At 37.0% G+C, this 27,981-nt stretch overlaps 1 protein-coding gene across 2 annotated transcripts in view; it reads right to left on the bottom strand.

Moving 5' to 3' along the window:
- Window positions 1–297: 297 nt before the first annotated feature.
- Window positions 298–27,981, bottom strand: part of LOC137045021 (collagen alpha-1(XIX) chain) — a 305,351-nt gene continuing 277,667 nt past the window's right edge. Inside the window, exons 47-52 of one of the 2 annotated variants that reach the window (XM_067421446.1) lie at window positions 26,999–27,043; window positions 25,485–25,637; window positions 15,042–15,108; window positions 13,705–13,842; window positions 7,731–7,808; window positions 298–1,589 (exon numbers count right to left, since the gene is read on the bottom strand). In XM_067421446.1, the coding sequence (XP_067277547.1) occupies window positions 1,477–1,589; window positions 7,731–7,808; window positions 13,705–13,842; window positions 15,042–15,108; window positions 25,485–25,637; window positions 26,999–27,043 (594 nt within the window). In that variant the 3' untranslated portion in view covers window positions 298–1,476. Of the gene's footprint in view, window positions 1,590–7,730; window positions 7,809–12,218; window positions 12,480–13,704; window positions 13,843–15,041; window positions 15,109–25,484; window positions 25,638–26,998; window positions 27,044–27,981 lie in introns of those variants that run through there. The other variant, XM_067421447.1, reaches the window with a different exon arrangement.

Raw genomic sequence — 27,981 nt, 5'->3', positions numbered from 1 at the left:
GTGGTATGGGTCAGTTTAAGGGTAAAGTTAGGGACAGGTGTGGTGGTATGGGTCAGTTTAAGGGTAAAGTTAGGGACAGGTGTGGTGGTATGGGTCAGTTTAAGGGTAAAGTTAGGGACAGGTGTGATGGTATGGGTCAGTTTAAGGGTAAAGTTAGGGACAGGTGTGATGGTGTGGGTCAGTTTAAGGGTAATGTTAGGGACAGGTGTGATGGTGTGGGTCAGTTTAAGGGTAAAGTTAGGGACAGGTGTGGTGGGATGGGTCAGTTTAAGGGTAAAGTTGGGGACAGGTGTGATGGTATGGGTCAGTTTAAGGGTAAAGTTAGGGACAGGTGTGGTGGTATGGGTCAGTTTAAGGGTAAAGTTAGGGACAGGTGTGGTGGTGTGGGTCAGTTTAAGGGTAAAGTTAGGGACAGGTGTGATGGTGTGGGTCAGTTAAAGGGTAAAGTTAGGGACAGGTGTGGCGGTATGGGTAAATTTAAGGGTAGGGTTAGATGTAAGGGAAGGGTCAACAGTGTAATTATAAATATAACAGAAATTAATTACAGATGTAATTACATGCAGGTAATTTAAAAAAAAAGTCTAATGTCAAATTATTAATTTGAATGGTAGTTCACAGTATTTAGGGCAACCTAATATAAAGTGGGTCCCAAAATCTAATTTAAACATTGAAATAAAATGAAAATGAAATGAAAAAGATAACACGAACAAGAAATTATATGAGACACTATGTCTGTTTTAATGTGCCGATTTAAATTATTCAGATTTTGCAATTTGTAATGAATACATTTATAATTATTAAATAAAATAATAAATAAATACTACAAAACCGAAATAAATGGATATATAAAAATATGTATTTATATTTTTAATAATTGTATGATTTTTTTAGTGTTTATAATGTCAGTCTTTATATTCAGTGCTCCATTATTGTATGTAACGTCAGTGCATCTGAGGTGAAAAACATGGCAAAAACTCCCTTTCTTTTCCCTCCCTAAATTAAATGTTTGAAAGACAATTAAAATGCCTGTCATTTACATTAACTTAATGTTTGTTATCATATGTTCTATTTTAGATTGCATAGCGCCATCACAATTGAATTAAAACTTAACTTCACATCGGCCTGAAGAAAATAAGCAAATGTACATAAATTTCTCATTTCACCTGCATCTGCCTCCTCAGATAAACCAGTCCGTTGTGATTAGTGTAATGACGGGACTCGAATTCTCAGTGATACCCACAAAACATGGGAAATGAGTAAATGCGTTGGTCACAAATATAGGAAATGAAACGGAGATAAATGATGAAATGAAATGACATCACCAGTCATGGTTGCTCAATGAGGGTGAAGTTTAGTTGGGTCTTCTCCTCCAGCAGGGATCCCACATTTGTTTGTAATAGGATTTAAAGCTTATGTAGATGAGCTGGTTCATTGGTTTTCAGGTTCTCATCAGGTTTGATGAGGATGCTTCAGATTTTATCCATCCCTTCTTGTGTAAGGATGGAGGCAGTCGCTGGGGTTACATTTTCCATGTGGGCCTTGGGGTCCAGGAGGACCTGAAGGCCCTTGGAATCCCATTCCAGGTGAACCTGTAGACAAATCAAGAACAGGTTTGATTTGTCAAGAACAAATCAACAACAGATTGCTAGAAACTGTAAAATGCCTGTGTGAACATTGATATGATGCTGAGGTGTTATGGGCACATTTACTAGGGCTGGGTATTAACACAGATTTCACAATTCGATTCCGTTTAGATTCAATATTGATTATTTTGGATATATCTGGTATAATGCATGACACATTTTCTCAAGGAAATCAAATCTCTTAACTAATGCTGTAACCTATGAGAGTCAGTTGTAGCCAACTATAATATTGAAGGAAAAAAGTACTGATTTGTATATAAACACTTAAATAGGACTTATTTATAACAATAAAGTTATATGAAATATAAACATTTAAATGGTGGCTGTCCTAAAAACTTGCCAAATTTATCCAAACATGCATTAAATACTAAAGAACATAAAAAAATTATAATAAATACGTCACATGGTACATATATTAACAAAATGTTCCTCTCTGGAGTTAATTTTTCAAGTTTATGGACACTGGATATGGTTTTTCTGAGGTAAATGTGACATTACATAACAGTAACTATGTTTACATACAAAGTTATGAATGTAACGTGCAAAATCGCAATATCGCATAAAACATTTGTGAATAAAGCACGAAGACATCCATTGTCTGGCTATTACCAGACCAAGCTCAATGTAAAATTGAACATTGGTGTGGGGAGTCTGCTATATATTTTCTACTGCACAAGAGGCGTGATCAACGGGCAACGACTCGTCACTTCTCTATTCGTCATTGTGTTAAACCTACCAATAGCACGCCAGTTGGATAAGCCAGTCTGTGATTGGTTTCCGCAAAAGTGTAACAGAAGCAGTAGAAATTAATGTACAGGTTTCCAGACTTAGTTGCCGGGCAAATATATATTATATATATATATATATATATATATATATATATATATATATATATATATATATATATATACACACACTCAGTTTACAAAGAATGGTGTGCAAAGGGATAAAACATCCAGTATGCGGCAGTCCTGTGGACGAAAATGCCTTGTTGATGCTAGAGGTCAGAGGAGAATGGGCCGACTGATTCAAGCTGATAGAAGAGCAACTTTGACTGAAATAACCACTCGTTACAACCGAGGAATGCAGTACAGCATTTGTGAAGCCACAACACGCACAAGCTTGAGGCAGATGGGCTACAACAGCAGAAGACCCCACCGGGTACCACTCATCTCCACTACAAATAGAAATAGAGAGGCTACAATTTGCACGAGCTCACCAAAATTGGACAGTTAAAGACTGGAAATTTTTGTCTGGTCTGATGTGTCTCGATTTCTGTTGTGACATTCAGATGGTAGAGTCAGAGTGTGGCGTTAACAGAATGAGAGCATGGATCCATCATGCCTTGTTACCACTGTGTAGGCTGGTGGTGGTGGTGTAATGGTGTGGGGAAGTTTTCTTGGCACACTTTAGGCCCCTTAGTGCCAATTGGGCATTGTTGAAATGCCACGGCCTACCTGAGCATTGTTTCTGACCATGTCCATCCCTTTATGACCACCATGTATCCTCTGATGGCTACTTCCAGCAGGATAATGCACCATGTCACAAAACTCGAAGCATTTCAAATTGGTTTCTTGAACATAACAATGAGTTTACTGTACTAAAATGCCCCCCACAGTCACCAGATCTCATCTCAATAGAGCATCTTTGGGATGTGGTGGAACGGGAGCTTCGTGCCCTGGATGTGCATCCCACAAATCTCCATCAACTGCAAGATGCTATCCTATCAATATGGGCCAACATTTCTAAAGAATGCTTTCAGCACCTTGTTGAATCAATGCCACATAGAATTAAGACAGTTCTGAAGGCGAAAGGTGGTCAAACACAGTATTAGTATGGTGTTCCTAATAATCCTTTAGGTGAGTGTATTGTAAATGTGTAAAATTGTATGTTTTTTATTAAGAATAGTATTGATATTAATATTAAACACACAATTCAAGCTATTTGCTCCCAAACTGGCACTCATTCTAAAGTAAAAGTATAATTCTTGCTGTAATTCAGAACGGTGCGCATTATGAATGCACTGCAGCCTCCATTCTTCGTAAAAGATAAAGAAAGAAATGCGCATAGGAAACAAAAACCTTGCAAGAATTATATACCATTCGCCTAATCCTGGCCAAATCACAGAGATGCTGATTTGCACGGGACTACTATTATCACAGGACCTCGGTTTTCACCGAAATATGGTAGGTCATTCGCGGGGGAATTTTTACTTTACAATTACAGACATGGCCGATTCGCACGGGATTAAGATCACAGACAATCTCTGCAATTATTACAAATCGCCAGAGGTCCCCAGATAATACTAGTCCTGTGCCAATAGGGCTTTTGTTTCATATCAATAGTAACAAAGCACAAAGATTATAGCAAATTTATTGGATGAGAGGCATGCAACAATTTCCTGTTTATTCATGAACTGAAAACAGGATGACTAATTGATTCCTGGGATTTAAGAATCAATATCGTTTGTAAAAATGAGAATCTATTTTTTTTTTTTACCCAGCCCCTAACATTTACCATAGAGTGGTCACAACAGAATATAACAACAATAACATTTCTTTTAATGGGCTTGTTACCCTTTAACTGCAGAGGGTGGGAGGAAGAAATCACAGCACACAATGATAACGGTGTGCCGTGTAATTATAAAGAAGCCACAGTAGAAGTCTCCTTTATATTTTTTCATTTGAAGAACAATCAGTGAGCTCTTTGTACCTCTATAAAAGAGCCGTTCATTAAAGAAAGCCGTGGTCATTAGTTTAGTTTGGAGCCATTATCTGCCCATGCTTTTAAAAAGTAAAACATTAAAGCACCAATTTAAATAATTGCTGCTATCTGGGTGTTGCAGATGTCAAGAGTGTGAAAAGTGTAAAGTACGGCCATCGGGGAAATGCGTTTAGAAGCAACGGGGACCTTTCTGGACCCCAGCAAAAACACAAAGCAATCATTTCTATTGTTCTACATGATATAACCTGTCCATCCTTATAAACCTATGCTATTACATAAGAGATAATGCACCTCTCACTCTTTAAAGCAATAACCAGAAACAAGATCATTTGTTTGTTTGATTTAATTATCTCTACTCATTACGTGGTCACGGCTCATGTATTTAAGAAATACTCTGGGTTAAATGCATTGTAAGGTCCATTGGCAGCATCCGAGGCGTGCTGCCAATTACCAAAGAAAATAATTCAATTCCCCCATTTTGTAAACGCGTTTAAGATAACGCTCTTATAGAAGCCTAGAGCTTGAACTACAAAGGACTTACACGGACACACGTTTCTTCTGCTCACCAAGGCTGCATTATTTGATCAAAAGCACAATGAACACAGTAAAATTGTGAATTATTATTATTATTTAAAATAGCTGTTTTCTATTTGAAAATATTTTAAAATGTAATTTATTTTTGTGGTGTCAAAGCGGAAATTTCAGCATCATTACTCCAGTGTTCAGTGTCACATGATCCTGTTTAACTCTTTCCCCGCCAGTGTTTCTGAAAGAGTTGCCAGCACTAGCATTTTTGATCATTTTCACAAAAGTTTCATGGCCCCCGGGATATTTTGTTGTATGAATATCTGTACATGCAATATTTCAAAAAAAAGAAAAAAAAAAGAAAAGACCCACTGCGTTTAACTCTTTAAGCCCTGAAGGCATTTTTAGAGTTGTTTTTTGACATACACAAAAGTAAAGATACTTAACTCCAGCAAGGAGAGTCAAAAGGTATGTTTTTACATTTTTAGAAAATAATATCATTACCTTTGAACATTCTTATGCTGAAAATCTGCTGAAAAAAGATTTATAAAAAGTGTGCTCAAAGAAAATTCTTTCTTTGTTGTTTGTGGGGCTTTATGTACAAAAACTCACTAAATCAAATCCCAAAATAATTATGCATAGTACATAAAAAAGTATTGAATCAATTATGCAAAGAAAAAAAGAATGTTAGCAAATAATTTGCACTACTTTGGAGTTAATCAAAATAGCTGCAGACATTGTAAAGTTTAGACTCTGAGCTTTCAAATGATAAGCTTTGTGTTGATCAAGGCAGTAGTTAAAAAATAAATAAAAATATTGCTATTTGGTGCCTGCCAGCGGAGAACTACTCGGCACTCGTTAAGAGTTGATCAAAATGGTTAGATTCATTAAAATGATAGCTATTTTGTGTTAAACAAACAAAAAACCTTTTCAACACTTGAATAGGGTTAAGTTTCATAAAAAATAAAAATAAAAAAAAAACATTTCAGTATCATTAGGTAGATTTGATGCTGTTGAACTATTTTACGATCTGAGCGAATGGTCAGAAGTGCATGGCGCAAATGCCCTTAGGGTGTGTCCGAATCCATTTTTGCTAGGAAAAAAATGGTCAGCGTGCCAGGTGCGTGGACCAAAAGGGTTGTCGCTAATCTTTTAATGAGCCATGGGTGTGTTTTGGGCGTAACGTGCCATATACCACTCAGAGTCTCATCTCCCATTCCCTTTAAAAGCCAGTTATGCTTAAATCATGGCGGATTTGCTATTTACATGGCGAACGGAAAGACTGAATGATTCTCCAGAGAAAAATCCAGTTATTTTTACCCCTCAGCTGTGAATATTCATGATGATCTACACCCTCCCCGCATACATATATTCTGACAGTGTCTTACAAAAGTTAAATGACAATACTGTTTTATATGAATGAGGGATGAAAATGGGTTTCCCATTTTTTTTGAAGAAAAAACTATAGGCAACAACATCCTGTTCAGAAAAGCCTTGTTTAAAGTGTGTTAGTTAGATGGCCTTATTGCAGTGATTTAACATTTTAGTTTTTTTTTTTCAAAAACTATGCATAAACTTTATTTTCTCAAAACTACAAACTTTTATGCTCACATATTACTGTAGCCTTGTTTGTGCTGAATACAGTATAATCAGACTTTAGTCATTGATTTGCTTTAAAGCAACAAACAACAACAAAAACACAAACGTCAAAGCCTGTCAAACGTCTTCAGGGCCACAAATTAGCCTTAGGGTCGGTGTGGCAAGGGGGGCGTGTTTCAGCGAGGTCTGCAGCGGGAGAGAGAGCCGCGGGACGAGCGGTAAGTGAGTGGGTTGGAAGCAGATTAATAACACCTGTCTCTTGTTCCAGTAATGGGCGCGGAGAGGGTATAAAACACCGGTGGAACCGCAGACGAGGGAGAGAGAGAGTCGGACTGTTGGTGCGAAACACACAGAGACTGAGTTGACCCGGAAGTGCCGCGAACCGGAAGTTATTGTTGCTTATGAGTTTGACTGAAAACACACGAAGAAGTGTGTTATTGACTTTGCTAAAGAGGTGTACGTGTTTTGTGCTCTCGTCTATAGGCACATATTGCTAACGCGGCTTTTAAATAACACAAAATACTGCGCTGTTTATTTAGAACAGGTTTTTGTGGGTCAATGGTGCAGTCGTTTTCAGTTCCTCAAAATAGCAACACGCCAACAACGCGCCTGAACACACCTCGTTTTCAGACCAGCACGCCCACAAGCGAACAGGGTGTAAGTACATTTGCTATTTAAACAGCGCTGCGCTGAACGTGAAAATGATAACCAAGTTGGGCTGAAACTACCAAAAAACACACGCCAGGTGTATGATAGGGCCCTTAATGTTGACGATTGCATTATTTTACAACTGATAGTTTTTTTGTTTGTTTTGAGCAGAAGAAAGTACAGTAAGATTGTGTACCATCTCACAAATGACACATTTCCGTCAATGGCAGGGAAAGAGGTAATACTTTTTGCGAAATCCGATAAACTTTTTATAGAAAGCTGAAAAGAACATCAATTATTTGAAATATAAATCATTATTTCCTATAATATATATTTTTACTGTCATTTTTTAATGTTTCCTTGCTGCATAATATTAATTAAAAATAAATAAAAAAACATTCCTCCAAACTTTGAATGGCAATGCACATGAATTATGCCTATTCAGTAAACAATTATATAGGCTAACTAATCTAAATAGTTTTCTATGGTATATGAAAGATATGTAACAGAAAGAGTCAACAAAATTGGAAATGTTTATCCAAAATATTCCTTATTGGCTGAAGATGAAGATGAGTGCTGAGAGGTTTGTACCTGGTGGGCCAGTGGGGCCTGGAGCTCCTGGAATTCCCAACCCCATTTGACCCCGTTCCCCTTTCATCCCCCGATATCCTGTAGGGGTAAAACACACAAAAACCCAATGTCAGATATAGAATATATGCGATTTTATATCTATGCAGGTGGGAGTAATTGTGGGGAGGGTGAGAATTATGGTCATTTGATGATTTGATTATAATATTTTATACCGTATTCAATCTTTATCGTTGAAAAAGCATTGAACAGATCTTAACAGTTTTGCTGAGACATAATATCCAAACAATTCTGCATATTCTCCGTCAAAAAGATTACCGTAGTTGGGAACTGTACATAAAACCCTGATCAAATTTGCTGTATTACACAACTAGTCAGTTTTCTAAGCCCTTCAAGAGTAATGACAAATCCATCTATCAGAAACACGCTTTAAAAGTATTTAAAGAGCACCACAAACGCTGACAGCGCTGGACGGCATGTCACACACAGCGGGCAGGCAAACGAACAAACAAAAACGCATTAGCCAATGCTGATCTTTTAGTTTTGTTTTCACACACTCAGTAAGAAACCATTCAAAAGATCATCTTATAACGGCATGCGGAAAACTGCCTCCAGTCCAAATACACATGCATTAGTGATGTGTTTCCTTCAAGGCAGCCAAGCCTGAAAGAGAAACACTGTAGGTGTTAATGAAGAAAATACCCAAGAGATGCCAAATGATGCAGTAAGCGTCAGTGTGACCAGTAATAATTTACACAAGCAAACACACTAACTAGCTAACTAACTAAAGTGTGTCGACACCTTCAGATGCATTCATCCAATGCAATGGCATTCCACGGAAGGACAGCACTCTGTATACCTGCGGCATCACATCATGGCTTCACTGCATTACCACCCCCTGATCGAGGCGGGAGTTCATACTGCACAGTTATAAGGCAGGGGGAGCTGCAATACAATCTACAAACTGTTACCTAGCTAAGATCTTACATTTAAAATCCCTTTTCATACTCTGGAAAACAAGTCTAAACCTTGTGGAGAAATAAAAACGAGAATGAAAACATTATAGAAATATATTTACATTTAATGAACTTAGTATTTCCATAAAATTTGCTCATATAAACCACCAGTCAGTTAAAAAAATCTTTTAAAAATGTTACATTTCTCTGCATAAAACGACATGACTCGATATCCATTTAATGACGGCTCACTCAGCATTAAGTATAACTGGGTATGTTCTTGCATGCAGGAAAATACAGCTTAAAATATAAATTAGATACATTTTTAATGAAACCAAGTTAGAGGATTTCATCACTCTGTGACACACCTTTAAATAAATAGAAATGTTACAAAGGGATTAAAAAATGTTATCCCAAAAATTGTTATACATAAGCATGGGTGATTACACTTGAGCTTCGTAAAACAGTTGCATAAGTAGATGTTATGATGTTATATGACTCTTAAATTGCATGAACCATATATATGTGGTTCATGTGCATAAGTCATTTTAAGGAAACAACATGAAACATCATTTCATTTTAAGAACATTTTAAATAAGAATAAATAAGGAAAAGCCAAACGGCAACCCACAAAAAAGGCACAAAAATGACATAAAAAAGTAAAAGCATTTAAATTTTTTGTGTTCTTGAGCAGCACCTACAAAGACGCATTAAAGGTGCCATAGAATGGAAAACTGTCTTTATCTTGGCATATTTGAATAATAAGAGTTATGTACATGGAACTGAGATAGCATGAGCCACAAACACCATTGTTTTCTACTTCATATCTTAATCTGGTGCGTGCAAAAGACCGCTGAAAAAATGGGTGAATCCCAACATAACACAGACTGTGACATAACAGTCGGGATCATTAATACAGTCCCTGACAAAAGTCTTGTCGCTTGTGTACAAATTGACCTAAAGTGCCGCTCAAATATGTTTCTAATCAAGATTTTTTTACAAGAAATGGCTCATTTTAATCCCACCAGCTTTTGTGATAATGTTTCAGTGAAAAACTAAACTTTCAAAAAGTATTCTAATATTCACAGCTTGGTAAAGCCCATTGAGTCAATTTTTGCAAAGACATAAGTGTTGTCACCTTGTCATATGAGCTTCACCTGTGACTAATAATGGATCAATAAGGTCTCAAGTGTGTATAAAAAGAACCCCAGTACGCTAGACCTTCACATCAACTGCAACTAGACCTCTGCAAACATGCCTAAGATTCACCCAGAGACAAAAGAGGCTGAAGACCAGATCCACTGCTGATGTGGCAGACACCTTCAATGTGTCTCAGCTTCAAGTACAGAGGATAAAAAAAAGATTTGAAGAGACTGGAGACGTTTTTGACAAGCCCAGGTCAGGCAGACCCCGCAAGACAACTGCTCGAGAGGACCGTTTGCTGGCTCGAAAATCCAAGGCCAGCCCATTTTCCACTGCAGCAGAGCTCTACGAGACCTGGTCATCTGAAGTCCCTGTGTCAACCAGAACAGTTTGTCGGATTCTGTCTTGAAATGGCCTCCATGGTCGAATCAGTGCCCAGAAGCCAGCACTAAACGAAAGACAATTGAAAAACCGTGTGGCATTTGCCAAGGCCCACAGCCTGCTAAAAGGATGGACGCAGGAAAAGTGGCAGAAGGTGTATTTTTCAGATGAATCTTCTGTTGAATTACACCACAGTCGCCGCAAATATTGCAGGAGACCTACTGGTCCCCGAATGGATCCGAGATTCACCCAGAAAACAGTGAAGTTTGGTGGCGGAAAAATCATGGTCTGGGGTTACCTCCAGTATGGGGGTGTGCGAGAGATCTGCAGGGTGGAAGGCAACATCAATAGTCTAAAATACCAAGAAATCTTAGCTACCTCTTATTCCCAACCATAAAAGAGGCCAAATTCTGCAGCAGGACGGAGCTCCATCGCATACTTCCATCTCCACATCAAAGTTCCTTAAGGCGAAGAAGATCAAGATGCTCCAGGATTGGCCAGCCCAGTCACCAGACATGAACATCATTGAGCATATGTGGGGTAGGATGAAAGAGGACGCATGGAAGACGAAACCAAAGAATATTGATGAACTCTGGGAGGCATGCAAGACTGCTTTCTTAGCTATTCCTGATGACTTCATCAATAAATTGTATGAATCCTTGCCAAACCGCATGGATGCAGTCCTTCAAGCTCATGGAAGTCATACAAGATATTAAATTTGTATCTCATAGCACCACAACTTAATTTGCTGACATATTTTTGTATTTGCAGTAAATTTGTTCAATTTCAAACTTTTGTCTTGCCAAAATTTGACCTTTCTGTCTTGATTAAATGATAAATACTTTTTTTTTTTTGAAAATTATTTATTTCAGTGCATTAAACATCATTTGGGAGGGTTTTAGCTTTTCATATGAGCTATTTCTAACACCAATTAATTAATTAAAAGTCAGGTTAATATCAGGTATTTCTAGCAAATAGATAAGCGACAAGACTTTTGTCAGGGACTGTATTTACACCCCCATAATTTGCATATACCAGCCCATGTTCAAGGCCAGGCAGTATGTATGTTCATACTGTGCGGTTGCCAGATTTCAATTATTGAAATCCCCCAAACAGAGCTTTTCTCTTAAAAGAACATGTATTCCATCCGGTGTTTTACTTTAAGTTTGTAATCTGGCAACCATGTGCACGTGAGCTCTCTCTCTCTCTCGTATACGGGTGATCTGAAAACACCAATAAACAAGTAAGCTGCATTTGAGCAATCTCCATTTAAGATTTTCTGTTTAAATTATTGTGTCATTCACTCGGCCTGCGTTCTGTTACGACTCGTGAGCAGCTTGTGCTCTTTGTGCGACTAAAACTGACATCAAACCTTCTCAGTGATGAACTGTAAATCCAAGCATGGATCTCTCGACTATTTGCGATTGTGTTTGCTAAATAACTGCACTTGTGTGAGCTACTGAAATGAGCCTTGCTGTGAAACAGCCAATCAGAGCAGAGCTAAACATTATTATTCATAACCCTTCCAAATAAGGTAAGAACAGCTCATTTCATTCTAGAAACAAATCAGAGGGTTGTAAATGGACATGTAAAATCTATCTGGAAAATTTTTGCCCTTACCTAAGCCACATATTTTTGATATAGATGTCAGAACAATTTAAAATATTATATCAGTGCATTCTATGGCACCCTTAAAGTTGCATATTCTCATTTAGTTTAAAGGGATAGTTTACCCAAAAATTATAATTTTGTCCACATTTACTCCCCCTCATGTTGTTCCAAACCTGTATGAGTTTCCTTCTTCTGCTGAACACAAAAGAATATATTCTAAAGAGTGCCAGTAAGCAGACAGTTGACGGTAGCCATTTACTTTCATATGATATATTTTTTCTACTATGGAAGTCAATGGCTACTGTCAAGTGTTTGATTACCAAAAATATCTTCTTTTGTCTTCAACAGAATAATGAAACTCACACAGGTTTAGAACAACATGATGGTACGTGATGGCAAAATTTCAATTTCAGGGTGAGCTATCCCTTTAAGTAGCAAGATAACTGACCCAGAGTGGAATTAATGTGACTCAGACATGTAAAGCATCCAAGATTGCAGAGATATTTTTCTTCATAATGATATATTTTAGCATATCAACATGAAACAAGTGGCCAGACTGAGGATTCCAAAGGAGGACAGACTCCAGTGGAGGATGACGAGGAATAATGAGGAAATATTACCCGCATTCTATGTCAAGCCACACGGAGGTGGACGTCAACATCTGACAACAAAACAAAACGAAAAAAAAAAAAAAGTTTATGATTTACCAGAGTTAAAATTCCATCTTTGATACCTCGCATTGGATTTGTACCTGCAGAGAAATGTCTCTCTCCAACATTCTCCAAAGCCAAATCCACAGTTAAATGTGCCACACAACAAAAATATATATATATAGTGATAGAAATGAGCATTTCTGAGCGTCATCCACTGTTGTAAATGCAGCAACACAATTTATATATAAATAAAACAATCTTCACAACATGATAGATGTGTATATGCACTCAGCACAGCTCATAGTATGTGATTTCTTTGCATGGACATCCCTTATTAAAGTTCAAATGTACACCTTAGAGTTTAAATCTTAAAAAAAGTATCATGGATCCTTAGGAACTCAGACAGAAGGGACAGAACCGAACTGCAAGTCAATATTGATGAGAAACACTAGAGGAGCACTATATCAGTTGCCAGTCTTTGATGAATCTTCCAAATTGCTTATTTTCTCACTCCCCTTCGTGAGCTTAATCCAAAAAAAAGTGAGATGTTCTGTGGCTCTTTTCCATTTCCTTCTTGGTCTCACAAGTCTGTCCAGGGATATTACGTTCACCTATTCTGGGCCGGTTCTTCATCCGTCTTCATATGTCCCGCCAGGCTCTCGGCACCATATGCTACTTTGTCATGCGGCTATCTTCCTTCTTTCTCCTCTGACGTAGCCAGCGATATTCTTGTGAAGCCCTCATGCCTAATATTCCAGTCAACGGCCATTTTGCATGGCACATAGGAAAGATATTACGTCTTGCTCATTTTCTAGTCTTCTCAAATAGATACTGTTGGCTCAAATAAGACTCCTTTTAGACTCCTCAGCTTTTGTGATCAAAACTTGAGGTTCAAAGCTGGACTTGGCCAAGACAGCAACATGACCTCAACCTGCTCCGTTCAGTGTAACTCAATCAACCATCTGAGGAGCAGCCGACACAGTAAAACCAAATACAATACACACACATAAATATAATATTTTCTCCCAAAAGAGAGAGAGAGAGAAAGAGAGAGAGAGAAAACCTGGAATCCTTGAGAAGCAAGCAAACAACGTAGCTTAATACTGGGGAAACAGATGAGTCATAAATAAATCATGGTCTTGCGCATCTGTGTTTTGATGTGAGCCAAGACCATAGTAGGAGCAGCGTCATGAGGTCCATAATATGTTTAGTCTTTTGGGTTTTGGCTCCTACCTTGGGGGCCTGGAGGTCCTGGCTCTCCGGGGGGTCCTGGGGAGCCATCATTACCGGGTGGCCCTGGAGGGCCTTGTCGACCCTGTGCAGCTAATATAGCTGCTGGTGTCTTCTGTGGCAAACTGTCTGTAAACCTCTCTGAAAAAAAGAAGATTTCATATTATGATATGATTGATATGATATGATATATGATATTCTATGCTATGCTATGATATTTAATAATAATATGCTATGATATGATATATAATATGATATATGATTGATATGATATGTTATTCTATGTTATATAATATGCTATATGATATATGATATGATATAATATATGATATATGATTGATATGATATTATATGATATGCTATGATTGATATATGATATGATATATGATATATGATATGATATATGATATGATATTTTATCTTTAAGTCATGGACAAAAGCAGTCAGTTAACAAAAATCTCAAATTGTCACTCAAATCAAATCAAATAATAATAATAAAAAAAAACAAATAATTAAAAATCACAAATAAAAATGATCCAATAAAAAAATAAAATGAAATAAAAATATATAAAAAATTCCATATTTTAAAATAAAATAAAATAAATGTAAAACTACAAAGATTTAGGAAAAAAATTATAGGAAAAAAAATGATATATATATATATATATATATATATATATATATATATATATATATATATATATATATATATATATATATATATATATATATATATATATATATATATATATATATATATATATATATATATATTATGCTATGCTATGCCAGGTCAAGTGGAAGCTGATATTAAAGAGTTTTAGAGCTCATTTGCAGTACTCTTAATGTATTATACTCACCAAGTCTGTGTTTTATTTAAGTAAAAAATTATATTGTGAAATATTATTACAATTTAAATATAACAATTTTCTTTTTTAATATATTTTAAAATGTAATTCACTCCTGTGATGGCAAAGCTGAATTTTCAACATCATTACTTTACAGTCTTTAGTGTTCATAATCCGTCAGAAATCATTCTAATATGCTGATTTGGTGCTCAAGAAGCATTAGTTCAAGTCAAAGTTCTGCGGTAGCTGACAGCTAAACACAAGCAAAATGGAGAAACTTCATTACTTCACATTATCTTAACTGTTCTCGTTTTTGGAGCCCATGTAGTTAAAAAAAGCTCATTTGCAGTACTGTTAATGTTGTCAAATGCATTTTAAATATATTTCAAATTTTTATGTCACAATTTCACAAAAAACACATGAAAAGAACCCAAACTCTCATCTACTGGTGGAGACTACAAGAAAACACCTCAGTGGTGGCAGATGAGGTACCTTCAAATACACGCAATACTTCATTTCGGATGAATGTTTTAATTTCCTCCAAGGCAGCTGTATCTCCCTGAAAAAAAGAAGGCAGAGAGGGAAAACAAACATCAGCAAAACACGATTTGCAGATTAAAAAGTGCAGCTACAAAATGGCAGTGATTCATGTTTTATTCATGCTGAGAAATGTTGAGTTCTTCTCAGAGACAAAGGGATGGATGACACATAAAGGTGTAATCACCATCTCTCCTCAAAGCAGCTTGCCATTCATGATCACTGCTCTACACAGGAGGAGGCCTGGATTTTGAAGAACATCTCATAGGAAAACAAACCTCTTTCTTCCAATCAAAAAGATACCTTTCACAGTTCAAGGCCATTCAGTCAAACGCTCAGAGGCCCCTGCGATACTCTGTGCCTCAGGCTGCGCAAACAGCATCCGCACCTGAACGCTTGTGGTGGGTTAAAACGGAATGGGCTAATCCAATTTTTTCAGTGTGTTGAACATTTCAGCGATCGGTCTAAAGGCCCTTTAACATGACTTGTGAGATTAGTTTCGAATTTGTTTGGGTACAAGGTGATCGCGTTGAAAATAAAGGCATTTGTCTAGCGTGAGAAGCTCATTTGAAACATTGCCGCGGCTCATTTAAGAAAATGACAGCTCCGAAGAGACGCCGCTTTAGTTCGAGGTAGTGCTAACAATAATAAAGAAAGACGATCAACACCTTATGTGTTACCACTGAAATGTAGATGTAATAAATTTCCTTATTACACGGCTCTGTGAAATACTTGATTCTGATTGGTCAATCGCGCATTCCAGCGGTACGTTATTTCCAGATAACACCCGCTCATACGGGTACTACGAGTTATCTTGACCGGTACTACTTCTATGCTTAACGCTGGCGCCATCTTGTGGCTTAAACAGTCGTGGGTTTCAATGGAAGACTTCAAGGCAGGTTTCCTTTATAACGTTTTTAATATAGATCTTTTTCTTACACAAACGCATCGATTCGAATCAGAAGGCTCTGTTAACCCATCGGAGTCGTGTGGAGCACGTTATTTGACGGACAGCTGGATTTTTTATGGACTTCAAACACAACTACAACAACTGCTGGGATTAACGTTAGCCTGGACTTTTTAAATATAACTCCGATTGTATTTGTCTGAAAGAAGAATGTCATATACACCTATAATAACTTGAGGGTGAGTAAATCATAGGCTTGGTTTCATTTTTGGGTGGACTAACCCTTTCAGCATTCATTTTCAACATTTAGCAAGGGCATATGGCAAATCTTCAGCAATAGATTAAGGCTTAAAGCAGGTTGGAACTGTTTTCCTTCGCGGAAGCTTTGTGTAAGAGCTAATAAAATATTTAATCTCGAGACAATATTTTGTGTCTAATAATTATTTATTTGAGACTAGTAGCCGTGTAATAAGCGGGTACTCCGCTTATTACACGGCCCTCGGCTTCGCGTCGGGGTCCTGATCACTCTGTCGGGGTTTATTCTGCGATAACAACCGGCTGGGTGTACATTATCCCTTACAAATGTAAGCCCATCTTATGCGGAATGACGCTTATACTGTCGTCTGCCCTGGCTCTAACCTCGAGTGTTTACTTTTTGCAAACCTTGTGAGCACGCAAACCCAAACGCTGTGACCTCGCGCCAAATGTTTTTATTGGTTTATTAAGTACAAACAGGCGAGTTATGAAAAATTGAGTGCGAGGGATATGTTCACTTATCACAAAAAGATTTTTGAATGAGACGGCTAACTGTAGTAGCGTTTAGTCCACTGTCTATAATAGCCTAATTTAGAGATCACTTTTTTTTTTTTTTACCGACAACTTTGATCGGTTAACGTTGATACGGTCAACCATCAGTCAAACTGTCATTGGTTAACATCCCTAAAACACCATGTTTGTTTTAATGCATTATACACTAGTTGACAAACATATCAGACAACAACAACAACAAAAAACACAAAGATAGGGTCAGCGTGGCATCTATGGAACAGCTGGGGGATGGGCATGGATCTCGGGACCCTGGCAGCACCTCTGCCATGGGTATCAAAGCTTTATAATACCTTGTTATTAATAGCTGATCAATATTACCATTATTATAATTATTTTTATTTTTATTATTATTAAAATCATTGTTACCACTACTATTATTATCACTATTAATGACTTTATCAATATCTACCATTATTAATATTATTATTACTATTACTACTATTGTTTTTATTTGTCCTCTTCCTGACCCTTTAACCTTCCCCTCATTCCGGATGAAATGAGTATATTTGTATATATGTTTGTCATTACTACTACTGATAATACTATTAATACTATTTGTCATTTCTAATTAATTGGATTTATCATTATTATTGTTATTTTTATTAATATTGCTATTACTATTGCTGTTGTCACCTTCTTCATACCCCATTTTATTTCCTTATTTATACACATATATTTTTTGGTTATGTCTGTTGTACTTTCCTACATGATTCTTTATTCATACATTAACACTCCCACACCAGTTACACACACACACACACACACACACACACACACACACACACACACACACACACACACACACAGTCACACACACACACACACACACAGTCACACACACACACACACACACACACACACACACACACACACACACACACACACACACACACACACACACACACACACACACACACACACACACACACACACACACACACACACACACACACACACACACACACACACACATATCATACTGGCATGTTATGTTTTGTTGGCCCTTGTATTTGTATTTTGCATCTTACTTCTCTTTTGTAAATATTGTACTTGTCTGTTTGCATAATAAAAAAAAAAAAAAAAAAAAAAAAAACATCCCTAAAACAGAGAGAGAAAATGTAATAAGAATGTCAGAGGTGTTAATTTGAACATGTTAATTTTAATTTCCATAAATTCCATATGGCTCGATTAATATGTATAGTACAGGACTTTTTTTTAGACAATGCAAACCTGTAAATTCATTGGAGAGCAAGTAATAAACACAAAAAGGATTGTTTAAAGTTGCGTATTGTGCCTTTTTCCTTTACCACTATTTGTTTAATCATTTTAATGGAACCGGAATCGGAACCGGAATCGTTAGGCGGAATCGAAACCGGAACCGGAAAATTTCTCACGATTCCCAACCCTAATCCTGGCTCTTCCAAGCATTATAATGGCAGCCCAAAAGTAAAAGTGTATCAATTCATTATAAAAGTAATCCACATGGCTCTAGGGGGGTTAATAAAGACCTTTTGAAGTGAATCGATGAGTTTTTGTAAGACTTTAGAAGGCCTTTATTAACCCCTGGATTGGATAGCCGTGTGGATTACATTTATAATGGATGGATGGATGCATTTTTTTGGTCTTCAAATTTCGGGCTTCCGTTCATTGGCATTATAAAGCTTGAGAGCCAGGACATTTTTAATATAACTCAGATTGTATTCATCTGAAAGAAGAATGTCATAAATACATCATTTTCATTTTTGGGTGAACTATCCCTTTAAATGTGGCCAATATTAGATCCCAGTGTGAACAGAATCCCCTAAACTGACCTGCATATGGACATCACTCAGCATGCTGTCCACCGGAATTAAACACGGAGGACATTCAAGTAAGTGATTATGCTTTATATTGTAGCCTATATATATATATATATATATATATATATATATATATATATATATATATATATATATATATATATATAAACTAAGACGAGGATAGGAAAAAAGAGAGCAGAGTTTTTAAACATTTATGATACGAGCCCTCATGTTTTGCTTGTATATAAAGCTGTCAATGCAACTGTTTCACAACTGTCTTGATAACTTTGGGTATTTCAAATATTTAAAGTGACTCCCATGAGTGCAGAATATTGACCAATGTTGCTCTAAAGTGATGTAAAATATGAATTCTGACATGACTGTTCAGACTGAGGTCACACTGCAAAACATCTGACCTGTATTGGATTTAGGGTTCTGTTTTACAAAACAGATCTGAGTCGCATATGAGAGAAAATAAATCTGATTTTTGGGCCACATTTACCTGCAGTCTGATAGCCTATATCTCTATTTTGAGCAACGTGGATACATAACTCTCTTGCTAAATGTTTAATGGCCGGGGTGAGATTTATGATTCATGATGCAAGACAACTTCCCATTCCTTTCTTTCCCAATTTCATCTACAGAGGACAGAGAGCACCCCAGTACTGAACTAGCCCTCCTAATCAGTTTGTTAATTCTTTTTTTCTCCCTCTCAGAAATCCCACCACCCCAACATATTATAGCATAGAAAAGATCAGAAGCTACTTAAGTATTATAAAAAGTATTGTCCTTAATAAACCTGGCAGACACCAAAGGTAAGGTAAAATAACCCCCCCCCATAACTAGTAACGCGTGTCACGCACTGATCTGCCCAAGAAAATCTTTGCACAGTGTTAAGGAAGGGCGATTTTAAAAGGTTGGTAGCAATAAATCACATAAAATACACAAAAAACACTGCAAATGGTGAAAGCGAATGACTGCATGCATTTAAACCTGTCTATATATATATATATATATATATATATATATATATGTCAAAAAACATGTTAAAAAGTAATACTGATTGCTTTGAGATGGTCTTGGTGAAATTAGCATCTTTTTCTCACCAACATAATTCAAGTTGTTATGCACAGAAAATTAAAATATATATCAGCACTGCTCGTCTTGGCACATATGACATCATGAAGTTGTGAAGAAAAAGTTATAAAGTTCACAAATTTCATGATCAACAGTTCATGACTGGGGTTAGTAAGTTTTTTTTTTTTTTTTTTTTTTTTTTAAATGCTTTGGAATTAAGTCTCTTATACTCAACAAAGCTGCTTTTGTTTGGTCATAACTAGCAATATTGCAAAATAACTCTTTTCTATGTTTAAAGGGTTAGTTCACCCAAAAATGAAATTGATGTCATTAATGACTCACCCTAATGTCGTTCCACACCTGTAAGACCTCCGTTCATCTTCGGAACACAGTTTTGGATATTTTATATTTAGACCGAGAGTGTATGGAAGTGAATGCACACTATACTGTCCATGTCCAGAAAGGGAATAAAAACATCATCAAAGTAGTCCATATGAGACATCAGTTAGTTCATTAGAATCTCTTGAAGCATCGAAAATACATTTTGGTCCAAAAATAACAAAAACTACGACTTTATTGAGCATTGCGTTTCTCTTCCCTGTTTGTGTTTAATCCTCAAATAAATATTTGAACGGTTATGAATCAGCGGATTGATTCATGATTCGGATTGCCAATGTCACGTGATTTCAGTAGTTTGACAGTTTGATGCGGTTTAAATCATGAATCAATACGCTGATTCATAAACACTGTTTTTATTCCCTTTCTGGACATGGACAGTAAAGTGTGCATACACTTGCATACACTTTCGGACTAAATATAAAATATCTTGAACTGTGTTCTGAAGATGAGTCATTAATGACATCAATTTCATTTTTGGGTGAACTAACCCTTTAATATATTATGAAAATCAAATGTATTCCTGTGATGCAAAGCTTCAGCATCATTACTCCAGTCTTCAGTCACATGATCCTTCAGAAATCCTTCTAATATGCTGATTTTCTCAAGAAACATTTCATTTGAGTATCACTGTTAATATCAAACAGTTTAATGTTTAATGTCAATTAACTGTTTAATATTTTTATGGAAAGTGAAACCATGATACATTTTATTTTAGGATTCTCTAATGAATATAATTTTCAAAAGCAGATTTACAAAATTATAAATCTCTTTATAGTCACTTTTGAGTAGGGTTCTTGTTGGATAAAAGTATTAATTTCTTTTCTCCATGACTCTAAACCTTTTAATGCTAGTGTGTAAGTTCAGGACTCTTTCTTTTGTCATTTTTTTGTGTCCTTTTTTAAGATTGACGTCTCTAGTTCGCATTCATTTTCATTATATGAAAAAGTGAGAAGGATTTTCACAATTTGAGCTGCTATGTTCCACAGAAAAAAATAAATGAATACATGAAGGGTGAACAAATAATATCAGAACTTTTCCTTTAAAACCCTCACAACCTTGCCATAACAATAGCCATTCTTCAAAGAGCATTAATGGAAGTTGCTCTGTGTGTGCGGTTTACAGAGGTGGAGTTGTGTAGAGCTCCTGATGCTACTATATCCTTCCACCCCCGCCACACACACACACACACAATACACTCTTAAAAATCCCCTCCTGAGTGACATGGTTGTGAGTTTGTTTGATTGGGACTGAGTGTGTTGGGTATAGGGATCGCAGGAGGTGGCTATTTGCTCCATTCTGTGCTTTTCAGGGGCTAATGGGTTCGTGAACATGTGTGGGTAATTATTGTTATGCAGAGGTACTAATTATTTATTCTGGAGTGTTAACGCGTGCGTTGCTCACAACAAAGCAATCAATGGCGGTTGCCCTCTGAACAGTGTGGGGTGACCTCACGGTTATGGATTCGGGCTGGGGGCCAGGAGGCTGGTGCAGATTGGGAGAAAAGCCAGCAACTGGATCTTTACTGAGGTCAAAGATGTGCTCCACCTCCAGAAGAGTGTGCAGTTACTGTAATCTGTTCACACTGACAGGGTTTTATTGCTGGAGGTTATGGAGTGGCAGTACAGTTGATTGTAGAGGGTGTTCATGCTGCTGAAGGCCCTTAAGTTTATTTGAGAGGCTGTGCCGCTGGCCACAGCTTCTGAAAATCTGATTTCAAATGGGATGTACTGTTTGAGATCGAATCAGTTTTCTTGACACAAAAAATGCATGGACGTGTACCACTGATGGTACTTCAAATGTCTTCGATGCCAACTAGCATCACAAACCAATGATTACCGGTTGCTTTACTGCTGTAAATCACTGCTGGTGTGAACATTCCTTAAACTTGTAAGACTGACACATGAATATATGAAATAATAGAAAAAATAAAATAAAAAAGTCAAAAATGCTATTGAAGCGTTCAACAAAATGTGTTTCAAAAAAATATATATAAAAAAAAAAATATATATATATATACACCTCAAATGTTAATATTAAAAAAGCATAACTTTCTGGTAAATATTCATTTGAAAATATCAATATAAATAATAACAACATCGAAATAATTTTCAAAATCAACAAGGATTTCCCAGAAGAAAAAAAAATCTACATTTTTGAAATTATATTAATTGTATCAAAATACAATATATATGGTGTTAAAGTGTTACAATTGCTGGGAAATATAAAATACACTACAGAGGTTCCCAATTCCAGTCCTCACGCCTCCCCACTCTGCACAATTTGTATGGTTGTGTCCGAAATCCCCCCCATACCCTCATTCATTATTCCCTGAATTACTCCACTAATACAGTTCACTTGAAGGAGTGAATGAAAACAAGTGAGTGAATTCTGAGACAGGGTTCCAGCTTTGTGCTTGCTGTTCAATAATCATTTGAAACTCTGGCATCTCGAGTAGTAAGATGAAAAGATTTATCTTGAAATATGTCATGGAAACTATGTATAAACCTTATTTCAACAATTTAATAATAAATTAAAAATGATTTTATGCCTGCATGATATTACGCTGTAGCCACATTGGACCAGCATGGTTTGGAAAATGAATGGGTGGCTGATTCGGCTGAGGGGGCCATCTTCTGTTCAGGCACGGGAATTCATTCGCCGTGTGACTCTGACAGTGCATTATGGGTGTTCTCGAGTCGTTGAGCGTACACCACTACACCTGTCCCCTTAAATAGTGCCCTATATACCTCAAATACCTGCTCTATTGTTTTTGATACACAAGATTATAATATATGAAATTGTTAATATTAGAAAAGCATAACTTTCTGGTAAATAAAGTTTTAGATAAATAGTGCCCTATTTAAGGGAATATGGTGAGATTTCAGACACAGCCTATGCCTCTCCTATCTGACACGTTCAGTTGAGGGGTGGGTTCCATTTAAACGTCCACTGCAAAGTGTATTTAAAAGGATATTTCACCATCTTAACATTCCAACCCAAGATGTGTTTGTACGCGGCTGTTCACGTGTATAAAGTGTGGGAGACTTGAGAGTTATAAGTCAACTATCATAATTACGGTTAAATAAGATAAAAATAAATACACTTAACAATAATTATTATTAGGAACACCATACTAATTCTGTGTTTGATCCCCTTTCACCTTCATACCTGTCTTAATTCTATGTGGCATTGATTCAACAAGGTACTGAAAGCATTCTTTAGGAATGTTGGCCCATATTGATAGGATAGCATCTTGCAGTTGATGGAGATTTGTGGGATGCACATCCAGGGCACGAAGCTCCCGTTCCACCACATCCCAAAGATGCTCTAGTCTATTGGGTTGAGATCTGGTGACTCTGGGGGCAATTCTAGTACAGTGAACTCATTGTCATGTTAAAGAAACACATTTGAAATGATTCGAGCTTTGTGACATGGTGCATTATCCTGCTGGAAGTAGCCTTAGTAGGATGGGTACATGGTGGTCATAAAGGGATGGACATGGTCAGAAACAATGCTCAGGTAGGCCGTGGCATTTAAACAATGCCCAATTGGCACTAAGGGGCCTAAAGTGTGCCAAGAAAATATCCTCCACACCGTTACACCACCACCACCAGCCTGCACAGTGGTAACAAGGCATGATGGATCCATGCTCTCATTCTGTTTACACCAAATTCTGACTCTGCTTGTATTTAAATTATTTGTTCTTATTTTCTTTATTTTTATTTTACAGTAGTCCTTTTTCCTCCTGAACATAGCAAAATAGCAAATACCGAACCGTACTGAAACTATGAACCTAAAACCGTGATACAAACCGAACCGGGAGCAATCTGTACCGTTACATTTAATGGTATGGCATACCGTTCCCATTTTTCCTGTCCTGATGACTTATAATATTAGTAGGATTTTTACATCAAAATAAATAAAATGACTTTTTCTGCAATGTTGTAGAAGTAGGCGTTAATTTGATTCTGCAGAAGCGTATTTAGTCAATACAAGCTGTTTTTGTACTAACAAGGAAGTTATGAGTTCTGAGACTTCCAGGATGTGTTTAAAGTACAATGACCTCTTACATGTCAAAAGACCAAGGCAATTCATGACCCCTTTAAACTTTGTTTGATGAAGTTGCAGGGTTCTCTGAATTAACAAATCTTGTTAAGTGAAGTGAACTTCAACAGATATCCCGTACTCAGAGGAGCCGTGAACACTGCACAGGGAGACCTGATTTCAAGGAGCTCTCTTCTAAAGCCGTTCCAAAGCAGGAACTTTCCCTAGAAACTAGGGACTTTGGGGTGGTACTTGGTGTGTTTTGACCGCAGGAACCTGGGACTAAATAAAGTTCTGTGTAAAGATTTTCCCCTCAAAACAGCCCTGCCCACGAGGAAGTATTTTTTCAAAGTTCGGGAACTCCCTGGGGTGGGACTTAGGCACTGAACATTCTGATTGGTTGAGCTCACTCAGCTGTGTATTCCAAACTAAAAGTCTGTCTCGGTGCATTCAGTAAGCGGCTAAACAATAGCTGCGTTGCGTTTTATGTCTTTGAATACCAGAAACGTGTCTGACACGGCGCTGATGCTATGTTAAACATAAATATATAGCCTTCTGATACAGCTAAGAAATCGTTGGCAGTATTGACGGCAAAATATGCTACAGAATATTTCAAAATCGATAATTATTTATTTAATAATTTATTATGTATTCGTGTCAAAATGACATATAAACATCTTTTCCTATTCTATATTTTGCCTGGAAATGTTTCAACGCTTGCATATCGCGTGAAAAATAGGCGTAGATTTTATATAGCAGGCACTGTGCAAACCTTTTAAGGAGCCGAAATAAAAACGGACACGCCACGCAGCCAGTCTGTAGCCGGGCAAAGAGTCGTTTGGTATTCAAATGCAGTTTAAAAAATACGACCGACGATGTTCAGGCTTTATTAAGTTTATTTGCGGAGGACGAAATCCATCGGGAACTGTGAAGTCGACATGCGCAGTCCTAGGTCACCGGACTAATCTTCACGGTACTTTAGACCGCGGTGAAAACGCAGACAGCAGGTCTGGGGAAAAAAAAGTTCCTGGGAAAAAAGTTTCCGTGTAATTTCGGTGGAAATGGGGCTAAACAAGCTGATGATCTGATTCAGTTGTGTTATATAAGAGAGACATATAAAACTGTGTAGAGCCCCCCCCCCCCCCCCCCCCCCCAATCTTATTGACCTCAAACTTTTACATGGTAGTGTATATATCCCAGCATTAGCAGTCCTAAAGAAAGCCAACACAACCTCAAATCCACAAGTGTAGCGAGGTCTATCAACATGGTGAGCATTGTAAAGCTTTGATTTACAAATACTACATTCTGTCTTCATGGCTTTTAACATTAGAAGTTTGTGCATACCAACAGATTGACGGTCCCCGGTGTTGTTGAAGATCCAGGTGAGCCTGGTTCTCCTTTCTGTCCAGGCGGCCCCTGAGGACCAATCAGCCCTCTTTCTCCAGCTTTCCCTCTTTCTCCCTGGACTCCCCTCTCTCCTGGAATCCCTGTATCTCCCTGCAAAGGCAAAGCCAAAATACAAATAACAGCACAACACAAACAACACAAGCTGGATGTTGGGACCTGCCTTAATATTAACTGATAACAGACTTTAGCTGGATTAAATTTAACGCATGATAATAATCAAAACTACTACATGCAGCTTAGAGATTTTTTGTCCGTAACAGAGGTGTATATTTAAAATGTGTTTACTTTGATTATTGATACCTTTTATTATTTGTGATATTTCCTTTTTTTTTAAGTTTTCTTGTCACATTACAACAAAATGTCTTTTGAGAGTGATTTTGACTTGAGATATATATATATATATATATATATATATATATATATATATATATATATATATACATATATATATATATATATATATATATATATATATATATATATATACATATATATATATATATATATATATATATATATATATATATACATATATATATATATATATATATATATATATATATATATATATATATATATATTTTTTTTTTTTTTTTTTTTACCAACTCACAATAAACAAACAAAGGGAAATCCCGCACACTATAAATACTTGCAAAAAACAAAAACGTTTTATTAGCAACGTTTCGGTCTCATGACCTTCATCAGGCATATATATATATATATATTGCTATTCATCAGCTACAGGTGTGCGATGGTAATTGTGCACAAATTTTTTTACCAGATCAAAATCACTGTTGATTTTGCAATAGTACGTCAGTAGGTAATATCAGTTTACGATTTCAAATATTTATTTAGCAATTAATTGTAATAATCCATTCCAGTGAGATTTTGTATGCAGGAGTCTAACAGCTGCTCCACATGGAGATCTAATCTCACCATCATCGAGTCCGCCTATGATTGCATGAAGAAAATAAAAAAAACAGGAAGGTTTCTTCAAGCATCTTGCTGGTGTTGTCGCAGTTCTTGTGGATTTTGTCTCAGTTTTTTTCAGTTTCTTCATGTATGTTTCTTCACAGACGGACTCGATGATGGTGAGATTAGATCTCTGTGTGGATCAGCTGTTGTCAGACTCCTTCTGCATACAAAAATCTCACTGGAATGGATTATTGCAATTAATGGCAAAATAAATGTTTGAAAATGTAAACCGATACACCCCCTGATAGACATATATAAATATAGAAATAACTGGCTTAAAATACTCATGTGCCTAAGACTTTTGCACAGTACTGTAAATAGTAAACAATAATATTTATTGAAAAACTGAAAAGATGTTCATCATTGAACAGGTGTATTCTGGCACATAAACATGGATTCTGACACACAAATGACTGCCACACTGTCAGACATTTATATTGTTTGTGATCCATCAAAACAAAATATGAAAATATTACCCGTTCTCCTTTTGTGCCTCTATCTCCAGGTCTGCCGGTGGCTCCCTGTGAAAATACAGAGATATATATATACATATATTATATAATGTGTACTGATTGGCGGTCCTTTTTTTGAAGTCCATGCAAATGCAAAAAATGCTATAATAATCTACCAAAATCTACACTTTTCACTTGTTTTGCCTGTAGTTTGAAATTAGCTTGTGTGCATTCGGTCCCATTTTTCCAGCACGGGTCACATACACAAAACTAGCTTCTCCAACTAAGTTCGCCAAAGGTGGTTCTATCAGATTTAGCAAATGTCTAGGCACATTTTTTTTGCTCCCCAAAGTATACCCTCATACATATAGACAGCTAAAAAGCACTATTTTTCATAGACTGCTCTCAAATCTGCATCAGCGGAATGACATTATTTGGCTGCTTTAATGGCCCAACTTTCCCAGTTATTCAGTCGAGATCAGAGCGAAAGAGCTCGGTGGATTTACAAATGACCATTTTCTCTCCAAACTCATCAAAGCCGTGAACCTCTGGATCTCTCATTCTCTTATTCCTCTCTCTCTCCATCTCCTCTGAGAGGGCTCTGTAGAGAAACACCTCTCATTGTACTCCAAAACCACTCTCCCCTCGCTTTCCCATCTATCTCTGCTCTTCTCTCGCATCACGGCTCCCACTAGCTCCTCGGGGAACATCTCTGTATCAAATTCTCCTGCTGGATTACAGCAGCCGAGCAAAAAAGAAATGCAATCTAGCCTGCGTTTCTAAAGCGGTCGGGCACTTTGTGAAAGCATCCTCTACCATTTGCTTTCATCCACACCCCCATCAATGTATAACACTCTCTCTTCTCCTCTCTATTCCCAGGCTCCTGATGAGGAGAGCTTAAAGCCATCACCGTGCCCACTGAATTGTGTTTCCCTCAGCCCCTGCCATAAAAGAAATGGAAAAGTATGAAACGGAGTGGACCGAGAAACTTCCTTCCTGCTAGATGG

This window comes from Pseudorasbora parva, chromosome 17 (assembly GCF_024679245.1).
Source record: "Pseudorasbora parva isolate DD20220531a chromosome 17, ASM2467924v1, whole genome shotgun sequence".
NCBI lineage: Eukaryota > Metazoa > Chordata > Actinopteri > Cypriniformes > Gobionidae > Pseudorasbora > Pseudorasbora parva.
This window is presented reverse-complemented; position numbering and strand designations above follow the sequence as displayed.